The sequence below is a fragment of the Phocoena sinus genome, chromosome 7, assembly GCF_008692025.1.
Source record: "Phocoena sinus isolate mPhoSin1 chromosome 7, mPhoSin1.pri, whole genome shotgun sequence".
NCBI lineage: Eukaryota > Metazoa > Chordata > Mammalia > Artiodactyla > Phocoenidae > Phocoena > Phocoena sinus.
In genome coordinates, this window is record NC_045769.1 from 44,399,614 (window position 1) to 44,411,854 (window position 12,241).

The following is a 12,241-nucleotide window of genomic DNA, read 5'->3' on the forward strand; positions in this document are numbered from 1 at the left end:
GAAAACAAACATGGTTACCAAAAGCGAGAGGGAGGGCAGGAGGGGTGACAAATTAGGAGTATGGGATTAACAGATACTAACTACTATACATAAGTAGATAAGCAACAAGGATTTACTTATAGCATAGGAAATTATATTCCGTATCTTATAACAACTTATAATGAAATATAATCTGAAAAAAATATAACTGAATCACTTTGCTGTAATCTGAAACACACACAGTATTGTAAATGAACTGTACTTCACTTTTAAAAGATTATTTCCAATTTTTTCCATTATAATTAGCACTATGATTAACAGTTTTGGAGATAAAGCTTTTTTTTTTTTTTTTGCAGTACGCGGACCTCTCACTGTTGTGGCCTCTCCCGTTGCGGAGCACAGGCTCCGGACATGCACGCTCAGCGTCCATGGCTCATGGGCCTAGCCGTTCAGCGGCATGTGGGATCTTCCCGGACCAGGGCACGAACCCGTGTCCCCTGCATCGGCAGGCTGACTCTCAACCACTGTGCCACCAGGGAAGCCCTGGAGATACAGCTTTTTACATATCTTATTTACATTGGCTATAATTCTACAAGTGGAGTTAATGATTCAAAGAATATAAATTTTTTTTTGCCTTTTAATATACAGCTCCAATTTGTTTTCCAAGAGTGTAGAGACTATTTACAATGCCTCATTACCAGTTTCATTATATCTCCACCATTTGTTGGCAGGGAGGGGAGGGTAAAGATAACAGGTGAAAGAAAATTTGATTATTTTAATGTACAGCAACTGTGCATTGTATGAATTTAAATTTTTACTAGAGCACGGCTTTAAGTGTAATACGAAGAGGGACTTCCTTGGTGGTCCAGTGGTAAAGAATCCACCTTCCAATGCAGGGGACATGGGTTCGATCCCTGGTCGGGGAACTAAGATCCCACGTGCCGCGGGGCAGCTGAGCCCATGCGCCACAACTATTGAACTCACACGCCCCAATGAGAGAGCCCATGTGCCACAAACTACAGAGCCCACATGCCCTGGAGCCCGCGTGCCACAACTAGAGAGAAAACCTGCATGCCACAACTAGAGAGAAACCCGAGCAGACTGCATGCCATAACGAAAAAGATCCCACATGCCTCAACAAAGATCCCTTATGCCACAACTCAGACCCAATGCAGCCAAAAAACTAATAAGGAAAATAAATGTAATAGGAAGGTATTGTCACAACAGGTTTTATAGATAGCTGGAAAGGATTAAGAGATCATCTGGTTCTGCCTAGATTAAGTCTTGGACTTGCTTCCTGAAAAATAATCTCATTTGGAGATAATATCAACAGAAACTCAATCTATGTTTTAGAAAATTAAACTGAAAGATTAATATTCATTTAAGATTTAATCTGACAGTCTGCTTCTGCCCAAAATAAAACAACAGGGACTGGATTTACTTCCTTCTTGAAACAACAAACAACTGGACAAAATATATGAAACAGTAGTTCCCAAGACACTGGACATCACCAACAAGGACAGTGATCTCAGAGAGATGGGAAACAATGAGGCGCTCCAGCTTACTGCCTGGTCAGAGTTTGAAAGCTGCAGGGCACAGAGGGGGAACCAGTGAGTTGAAGAGATGGAGCCGACAGTCTGGGGAGACCAAGGCAGCTGGAGCTCCAGGTCAGAGTACCAGAGAGCAGAGAGTTTCACAGAAACTCGAGATCTGCAGATGGTTTCCCTCAAGTATTCAGCAGAGTACTGATTAGCAAGAGCGTGTATAGAAACTATCCAAAGCCAGGGAAAGAACCGCCCAAAAGCATTACAGAAAGCATTCCTCAGAACCCATACAGGGCTGGGAATAATACCTGTTTCCACCAGCCACACTGGAAAAACCCATGATTCCTGGGATTGGTAGAGTACTCAAAAGGGTCTTGTGTTAGTATTATGAAAGGGTTAGGCCTAGTTTAAACACTGCTCTGGTACCATCTAAGTAATGTTTAAAAGCAAGACGCAAAAGGATCACACTAGTTCCAAGTAATCGAGTTGTGTCCCAGAACAAAGCTCAAGAATATCTGTAGGAATACAAAAATATCCAGCACCTAACAAGGTAAAATTCACAATGTCGGACATATAATCAAATTACCAGGATGATTTTACTTAAGTAGATCCATAATAGAATAAACACTATTTTCACTGGGTATATTAGATTATATGCCCTATAGTAAACTGAGAAATATCAAAATAATTTTTCTTATATGTTTCAGTAATTTCAAGTAGGCTGTTTTTTTAACTAGCAAGATGGAAGAGGCAGTATGCACACTTAATTTCCACAGAATTCAAATGAAGTGTTTGCTTTATCTGACTAAACAATTGCAGTACCTTAGATAATGCCAGCCTTCTCAGAACTGAATAATGCCTGGATAGAGTCTTAACTGTAAATGTTGACACAGTAATACACAATTAAAATATTATATGTTTTAAAGAATAGATTATTAAAGATGCAGCTAACTCCATTTCTTTTCAGATATGCATAGTTTTTCATTAACACCAAGGAAAAAACTCAAAAATATTATGAGAAATAAAATGAAATTTATTCAACATTAATTAGATTCAATAGTAACATCCAGCGTAGATTTTGAAATTATTTCTTAAAGATGAATCATCAAAGACCTGAAACCACATCAAATGGTTGTCAATTAACTTTAATGGTGATGCCAAGTCTATTGTTATGTCTATGTTTGACCAATCAATTACAGGATTTACAAGTAGACAAAGATGGGTCTATGTACTTATGTAACCAAAACAGTAACAAATATACTTTCGCTATAATTCTAGATCAAATATAATTCTAGCAGTTATTCTCTTAAATGTGAAGGCTTGGACACACACAAAATCTTCCAATAATAGGGTTTCTTTTTTTTTTTTTTAATTCTAAGGGTTTTCTAAACCTTTGAGTCTTCTAAGATAATTAAAGCATTTTCCAGCAGGATGACTTAAATTAGGATACTTTTAAACTATTGTTAAAATTTGTTGGCTGGTATTAAGTGGCAGTTATAAAAGATTCTCTGTAGTTAGAATTCCAGAGTTTCCTCATTGCTTTTTTGGGACTGATTAGATCACTGGAAACTACACTCTTTAAAGCAACTCAGGGCATTAACTGAAGGGGAAAATAGTAAAGCATTCAGTAAAAAATTTTTTCTCTGGTACTAAAAGCAGAAGAATGAAAGCCATTTGGCTTGTATGTTCCAACATTTTCCAGGGTAGATGTAGAATTAAACTTGGTTTCTCTGAAATACCTTTATTTCAAAATACCATGTAAATAGAAGAATCCATATTACTTCCTAGAAAAGAACTAGCAAATGTAAATCCACAAAAGGGGACTGGGTTGATAACAATACCTTGTATACAAATGACAATTGTGGAGTTTTGGTTCTTGTCCTTAAACTTGAGTATACAACCTAGTAATCATATTAATAATCTGAAACTCTTGCCAATATTTTTACTACACTTGTGTTCTGGTCCTCTATAATAAAGCAATCTAGAAATCTAAAAGAGTAAATGCCACCATTTTCCGTATTTGTAAAATTGTATTTTAGGTATAAAACAACTTTCCTTTAAAATTTAGAGGGTAAAAGATATCATAAGCAGAAAAAAAGAAAATGTTTCTACTTCTTTCCCTTTTATTAGAGAACTGTGAAAAAGGAGTAGATGATTATTCTCTACATGATGAAATAAATAAGCAAATGTATTGCGTCACTGGTAAATGTGTTTACCCTAGAGCTATACCTTTTTAAACCTTTTAGTATGAGGTAACTAAGTTGGTGGATCAAACAGTAAGAATAAAAGGATGTTACCTCCGTGACTGACAGTAGTAACAAAGGCACATGAATTGACTCTCCTTGCAATGTTATTAACTCTTCCTTGGCTACTTGTTACAAAACTACTGATAATTTTGAGTGGCAATTCAACACCAACTCACATAACAGGTGCTTAATAAATATATTTGAGTGGCAATTCAACACCATATGTTAACTGACAACAAGTAACGCTCGAAGACCACACAGGTCATGGAAACTTAGCTTCTCCGTCCTTTCTTACCTTTACTGTGGTCCCTTGGGATTACCTTCAAGGCTAACAGAAACTCAGAGGTCTTTTCACACCACCTACTGCCAAGACCTTAACTGTCTGTGAATACACTACATTTGAATAACCTAGAACCATTAGAAATAATTATGATTAACGTTTAATTTCTCTCATTAATAACATTACTATAGCAGCTTACTCTACCAGGAGCTGTGCTACGTATTTTACAAAGATTATCTCCTTTATTCTTCCTAGTAATAGGTACCATTTTTTTCTTCATTTTCCAAAAAGGCACAGAGAGATTAAAGTGCCTTGTTCAAAGTGACACAGACAACAGGGCAGTGGAACAGGATTTGAACCCAAGGTGTCTAAGCTCGGAACTTCAGTGCTTAAGTACTATACTATACATCCTCATAACCACTGTTAAAAGTATTCTATAATAAATGTAATCATCTAATTTGAGAGGTTTTCTTGATAATATCAAACATGCCCAATAATCTATCAATTTTTTTAAAATGTACATTCTTCCTACCTTCTTCCCCTCCCTCCTAAAAGAGTTCACATCACACATAATATGAAGTTTTTTATATGCCCCAAATAACTCTTTACCTTATAATATTCAACATTCTTACCTGATCCTGCAACACGAATTTCAAGATTGTTCAGTCTCGGCCCACAAGAATGCTCTATTGCAATACACGGCATGTACTGATAGGAACAAGAAAAACTCCTCTCTTCCCAGGAAGACAGCTGCCTTTCGCACAGTGCTGCTTGGCTTGGGAGAAATCACATCATAATGGCACGGGAGGGGTGAGAACTGATGCGGTATCAGGGAACTAGTATTGTTTTGTTTTGTTTTTCTTGCTCTGCCACTGACTTGTGCTTACTGAACACAACACACATATCCCTTTAGCAGTGGCACACTAAAGCAGTTGTGACAAACCTTTTCCATTGATGGACCAAAGCATACATTTCAATTAGCTCAGTGTACCTCTCAAATGCTGAGATTAAAAAAAGTTTCTGAAAGATCAACCTGGTAAAAACCAGTAAGAGACTACTCTTCAAACAACAACGCAAGAAAACAAAAACCAAACCAAAGCAAAAACAAACCCTCCCCTGGGCAGGCGATAAAAGGAGGCAGTCATTGGCTAAGGTAATGCTCCTGTTGTAAGAGAGAAACCTCAGAATCTTAGTGGTTTCACCCATTAGATGTTTTCTTTTCTTGCCCATATAAAGTCCAGTGGTCAAGGGACAGGAAGAGTAGCAGCTCTGCTTCACATAGTCATTCAGGGACCCAGGCTGCAGAGACTCTGTCTTCTTCCTCACATGGTTACCCTGGGCACCGATATCCAGCAAAGGACGGAAGAGAGGATGGCACATGGAAAATTTTATGGGCTGGGTTTAGAAGTGACACGTCATTCCTGCTTACATTCCACTGGGCAGAATCAGTCATATGCTCATACCTAACTGCAAGGAAGGCTAGGAAGTGGAGTCCAGTGTGTATCCATGAAGAAAAGGAAATAGCAGGTGAACAAAGAGCCAGTATCTCTGCCAAAGTCAGGGCCACCAACAGCAATGGACCTTCCAGAAAGAGTAGAGGACCCCACAAAGAGCAGTGGACCTAGCAGAAGCTTCATGAACCTTCTTGTGTCGCATGAAAGAGACTTTATATATGACATGCAAGCACTTCCACGCCCACCCACGTGCAGCACTGCAAGAATCTCCCGCATTCATTCACTCAACAGTCCTTACTGAGCACCCAGACCACGTGCCGGAGCCCCTGCTCTGCACTGAGACTGTGACAATATACAGAACACGTGTTTAACCACCACAGAGCTTATAGTCTGGCGGGTGGAAGGGGGCAGGATTTACCTGAAGGAGGAGCAGGCTGAGCTCCTTGAGGAGAACAAACATACCAGGACCTGGCACAGGGCTTGACACGTAACAGCAGCTGAGCAAAAGAGAGCTGAAACGAACTGAGCAGGCAGTGGCCTGCGGGCTGGGATATGAGGAAGAAAGCACTTGTGGATAAAAGGTACCCTGGGTAACAATGGAGAAAACTTCCAACTCCCACGTATGAGTAAAAACGGAAAGAAGAAATGAAGTTTCTATAAGCTTCACTTTGCAAGTTAAAAAAAGAAAGACATGTAAGTTGCTTAAAAAAAGAAGTCTATAACTAATACAACAATGTTTTGGGGGCCTTTGTGAATTTTACATGCTGGCGTTATACCCTTGGCATACCTTCAAACAGCTCTTAGGAGACTGCCACCCCAAACTGCCTGTGTTTAAGGTCAAGACTTAACAACACTATATACTATATGCCCAATGTCTCCTCATAGCAAGCCACACGTGAGAACTGCTTTTACAGCAAAGCCAGTAAAAATTTCACTTCCCCAAAGATAACTTTAAAAACACTGTACACTGACTAGTCATTTATGGCCGGGCTCTCATGCATAATTGCAATGTAACCTCTGAGGGTAGACTCTTCTAAGTTACATTTCCCCTGGTCCTGATTTTTATTATCACTTTTTATTTTACTTTTATTGCATGTTATTTAACATTTATTGAAGGCTAACTATGTGCCAGGTAATATGCTATATACTTTGCATAGAATAGTTTATTTAATACTCATTAACCTATTCTGTAGCACAAAAGTCTACGAGGCTTAAAGTGATGAAGCAGCTTGCCTAAAGGACACAGAGCTTATAGGTTGGGGAGCTGGAATACAAGATAGTCTAATTCAAGCCTGAGCACTTTGTAGAATGAGGCGGGGACATTAAGTAAATGATTAAAACACACTGCTGTGTTTACAAATGTGCAATGGATGGCAGGATGGTATCCTAGGGGAAAAGCTAACATATTAAAGATTCAACTTTTAAACTTAGTTTTCAGCTTTCCTTCACATATTTATAAGCTTCTGAGATAGAACTTCCTCTATTATTCAAAAGCTTTAATAATTAGAAAATATCAACTATAGTACATTTTGCAGGGGACTGTGAAATCAAACAACAAGCATTTACAGTATATCTTCCTGTGTGCATGCTTCTTTGGAGAATTCAAAAACTGTAAGGTGTGGTCTTTGCACTTAAGGGTTAAAACTAAGTCAGGAAGTAAAACTAGTATTTGTTAAATAAAATAATTGGGTAACAATTAAGTGCTAAACTGTGTAACATAGTCCATAACTCTGAGAACAATTCAGAAAAGGAAGAGCTAAGTGTCAGATGCAGTTTGCCAGAAAAGGATTCTTGCAGCAGAAGTATTTAAAATGAATTCTGAAGGGACAAAATAATGTCTATTTTTAAGAGATTGTATAAGAACTTTTAGTAACTGTAAAGCATGGGAATGATAAAGCATAAACTGCTCTATTACAATCTATGACTATTCTGATGAAAAATTAACTTTAGCAGTAACATCAATGACATCCGTATGCCAATTTAGTCACTGAAATACTAAACTTAGAGCATTTCGTGTATCTTATATATTCATGTGACAAGCTACTTGTGTTTTAAGGGTTAAGTCAGACAGAAAGTTTCCAATATGGATGACAACAGCCTGGAATCACGGGTAGGATTTCCACTGTCAGATAAGGGCTACGTTGTAATGCTTTCATAATTTCTCCACGTTCTTCCTGAGAGGAAGGAAAACGTGATTCTCACTCGGCTGAGTAGGCATACTAAATAAGAGAGTAAAGCTTCATAAATGTCAGTTCAAGCTCTCCTACTGGTGACATTAAAAAACCATCTTTCATCATCATCTTAACCCGGATCCTACTGATCAAGCAATCTGCAGAGAAGGACGCGACACAGACCTCATTTTCACCCTTCAGTGCTTGAGCCATTAATTTGAGTATCACAAAAGGACCTCTTTAGTTACAGCAGCCCTGGCCTGGCCTTACTCTCCTTAAATACATTTTAACAGCAAAAATAATTTGAATCACATCCATCTCAAAGTCTTGCAAGGATTCACAACAAACACCGGCATAAAAATGAGCATAAAAAATGTGACTGTGATTTTTATCAGAAGTGTGTACTCCGGATCACAATCAAGAATATGTGTAAATGCTTCTCGTACAGAAGTAAAGGAGAAAAACATGTGGGTTCTTAAAATGAGATCCTATAAATAAATATAAACTATCCTAATCCCTCCACTGCACCCAGCAATGCTTTTAGGCACTTAGACCCACTGCCTCTTTTTAAAATAAATTACAGGCTCCTTATGAGTAGGAAATACATCTTCTGCTTCTTTACATGGTGGCACCCGTTGCCTACTGAATAACATGTTTGCTGCAAAAGACAAGTGAACGGCTAAAAGGCTGCAAGAGACACTGGCTACTAAATGTGAGAAAGATCATAGGAAAGAAACATCCTCATAATCCCCAACAGTCTTACCTTGACCCCAAAACAGATACCCACATAGCCTCCTTCCTAGGGGTCTAGAGAGGAGGAAATTTGCTTTATCCCCATCCCATCAGCTAATTATTACCAACATAGCCTGAGGAGACACATGCTGAGATGATGAATAAGAGCTTCAGGGAATGAAGGATAACAAGGAATCTTCCTCCATCAGCTACAGGTAACCCCAAAGAGGAAGAGATGAGTAGCCAGAGATATGGAATAAAGCACATCCCTTGTCTCCTCCCCTTCCGTTGCTCCACTAGGTGGTACTAGTTCTTATGGTGTTTTAGGGATGAGGCACGGGGTGAAAGGTTGACAGCTAGACCTCACCTCTATTTTTTTTTTTTTTTTCGGTACGCGGGCCTCTCACTGTTGTGGCCTCTCCCGTTGCGGAGCACTGGCTCCAGACGCGCAGGCTCAGTGGCCATGGCTCACGGGCCCAGCCGCTCCACGGCATGTGGGATCTTCCCGGACCGGGGCACGAACCCGTGTCCCCTGCATCGACAGGCGGACTCTCAACCACTGCGCCACCAGGGAGGCCCCTCACCTCTATTTTTTTAAGAAGACCCTCTGTGTGGCGCTGGGGCCGGAATCAAAGAGTGGAAGTGCTGACTGTTCAGTGTTACAACCATCAGTGATGAGAGCCAATGTCCTGCTTCCCCACCCTCCCCCCTCCTAAGGCTGGGTCTTTGGAAATCGTCAGGTAGCAGTTCCAGTCAAGGGATTAAGGGGCATCTATCATGACAGTGGGCTGTTCCTGTAATTAAATCATTCCGTGTTTTGTCATCATTTCCTGTTTTACTGCATCCTAAGTAGAGCTGCCTTAAGCACAGGGACTTTAAAGTCATTTGGATGAGCCTTGTAAATCTGGAAGAGTTCAGACTGGAAAAACAAACCTGTTCAGTCAGAAGTGTGTTCCTATGAAACAGGATTTATTCCACATAGATAATCCACTGTTTTCCGTAGGGTGGGCATGGGTCAAACAAAGGCAAGGGATTTTTTGTTGTACAGCCAAAACACTCAGCACTCACTTCTGCCAGGGAATGAAACCGTCTCCTCCAGTTTTAGACGCAAAGAGCTCTGTGGAACTGGTCACAGAGCCCTGTGTTAGATGCGGAGACTCCCCGTATTTACAGATTCCCCCTTTTTACTTGCTTCAGATCAGTAACGAGGTTTCTACTGGCACGGGGGAAATAAAATGAAACACAGAGGTATGAACTGTAGCCTGCCACGGGAAGCAGGGATAACTGCCCTAAGGTGCACATAAATACATATTATAAAAATATGTACTGGGTCAGCAGCTTAGGATGACAAACCCATCGAGCCCTAGCCAAAGCCTCCCACTCAGGTTTCCTGAGATGCCATTCCGCTCTCCACGGCTGTGCTTTGGCACGTGGCTCTTCTCTGTGCCAAAATGTCTGCTTTTCTTTAGGCCACTGGGTGGGGTCCTGGTCACCCTTCAAAATCCAGCTTATCTGTGATTTCCTTGGGGAATCTTTTAATAATATCATCCTCCCACTCTCTGCTTCACAAAGCTAATCATTCCCTCCATGGAGCTCCTTCTCTGTTACCTGGCACATTTTTCTGATTCCATCTAACACACTGGGTAGCAATTATGTATTTATACATCTGGCTTCCAGAACAGTGAGACCTTGAGGCCTAAGTTAATATATTGTTTTTTAATTATATTCCCAGCACTCAGCATGCTGCGTGACTCTTGGTGGCTATTTAACATATTTTTAATAAATTAACAGGAAAAAAGACATTTTCGATTCACAACAGCATTTGTTTTTTCCCTCTTATAAAATTCTTCTCTTGTTATAAATGTCTTCTTTAACCACTGTTTTAAAAAAGCTTCTCTCTTTTGCTCTCTTTTCTTTTTTTAAATATATATATATTTATTTATTTGACTGCACTGGGTCTTAGTTGCGGCACACAGGATCTTCAGTTGCGGCATGTGGGATCTAGTTCCCTGACCGGGGACCGAACCCAGGCCCCTTGCACTGGGAAGCGCAGAGTCTTAGCCACTGGGCCACCAGGGAAGTCCCTGCTTTATTTTCTTAAGTCACTAATGCAAACCATCCTTTTTAATCTAATTCATATTAAATTAAAAGGAGAGAAAAAGGTATATGCATGTATTATTATAACAGGTATACCAGTTTTTTTGTTTTTTGTTGTTTTTTTTAAGTAAGAGTCTGCACGTGGTGTCATACCAATAAATAAAGCAGTTAAGTCAGGCGAGCACCCTGCCTCACAGAATAGAGTCTGAATTAGAGGTGGGAACCCCTAAGGCTGTGTTGCTTATACCTTGTTGTTGCACATTTCTTTCCTGCAGTTCATATTTTGTGCTTTGTTTTTCTTACATGACACAATACTGAGATGTATGCCCCACCTCAAGACTATTCAAGAGTTCTAATTATTACAAACAATAATTTCTTATTATAAGACCAAATTTCCATTTTCTATATATTTATAAACAAAATCTCTTTTCATCATTTATACCACTGCATCAGACCTGAGAAAAGCACCTTTAATGTGTGTACATATTTGAATTTTGTAATTTTAATGTGACTATAAATTATGTCACCTTTCAATTAGGATAGGTTTTTTTTTTTTCATTGCCACGATGGGATTTGGTGAATGAGCTTTTGCATTTTATACATTTTGTTTTGATATATAATTGTGAGTCTTTCATCTTAGATATTATGTTGATTGTATGGCATTTGCATCCTCAGGGTCAGGGAAAATGATAATGGCAATCTATAAAGCTAATAAAATTGTATATAGTCATAGACTGTTTGGTACAATTAATGATTTAGGAGCCTGGGCATCCCCGGAAGACCTCAACTCCAATGATGTTATCCTGAACCTTTATTTTAATCATAATGCCAATCACCAAATGGTTTAGCCAAGCTGCTAATAGAACGTCTCAGGATACAGTCTGGATTATATGAGCTAATGAATAGAAATCAATGTTTTTACTACTCTTAAGCCACATGGCAAGAAATTTTTTTCAAAGTTACATGTTGAAGGATCCAGTGAAGCAAAGAGAAGAACTCTGGTCAGGATATTTGAGCAAAGATTTTAAAGGTGCATGGGAAAACAATAGCCTGACTATAAAGCTTGCGTTACAAATCACTAGGTGTGATCAAAGTAACTCAAGAAATATAATAATTATGACCTTTTTTTTTTTTGCAGTAAGCATAGTTAACCTACAAAAATACCAAAATCTTTAAAATATAAATCGTTTTATATTTAAAACCACCTTTGGATGTGTACACCTAACAGCTGTACATGAGAGTTTATTGCAGAGTTCCTCTTTCTTTGTTTAAACACAAGGGTGTGGGAAATAATCCAGCTTTGTTTAGCTCAACAAACACAGAACACTCAGAGGAAGTGAAGAACCAGCGCCCTGACGTAACCTGTTCCTTCACAACCACTTCAAACTCATATAAAACAGTGCCTCTGCCCTTCCTTTGTAGAGTCAGATGCTGAGGGCCACTGAACTTTCATGTAGTCATAACTCAGGTAGAAAAATAATTCTAATTCCAACTGTTAACTTGCCTTGAAGAACTTCCATGGGGAGAACAGTCCAGGCATTTTCCAGGTAGGAAATATAAATATAGCGAGCAGTATTGCAGGCCAGGCCAATGTACAGAACCCTAAAAAAAGCAAAGGAAAATAAGTTGAGGCTCTGGTAGAGATACAAAACATGCAAATATCACCTAGTTTTTCCCCTGCCCAAAACATCCATCATCCAGCAGGCAGTGTTCCAAACTCAGAAGTGGGGAAGCTAAA

The 12,241-nt window shown here is 39.3% G+C and overlaps 2 protein-coding genes across 3 annotated transcripts in view; one reads left to right on the plus strand and one right to left on the minus strand.

Annotated features, from left to right (window-relative positions):
- The window catches only part of NEMP2 (nuclear envelope integral membrane protein 2), a 49,058-nt gene extending 46,785 nt beyond the window's left edge, over positions 1–2,273 (plus strand). Inside the window, exons 10-11 of the transcript XR_004350659.1 lie at positions 1,696–1,698; positions 2,261–2,273. The gene's annotated coding sequence lies outside the window, so the exon portion shown is untranslated. The remainder of the gene's footprint in view (positions 1–1,695; positions 1,699–2,260) is intronic.
- Positions 1–12,241, minus strand: part of MFSD6 (major facilitator superfamily domain containing 6) — a 74,879-nt gene that overhangs the window by 8,937 nt on the left and 53,701 nt on the right. For both annotated transcript variants that reach the window (XM_032636849.1, XM_032636850.1), the window contains exon 3: positions 12,008–12,105. In XM_032636849.1, coding sequence (XP_032492740.1) covers positions 12,008–12,105 — 98 coding nt within the window. The remainder of the gene's footprint in view (positions 1–12,007; positions 12,106–12,241) is intronic.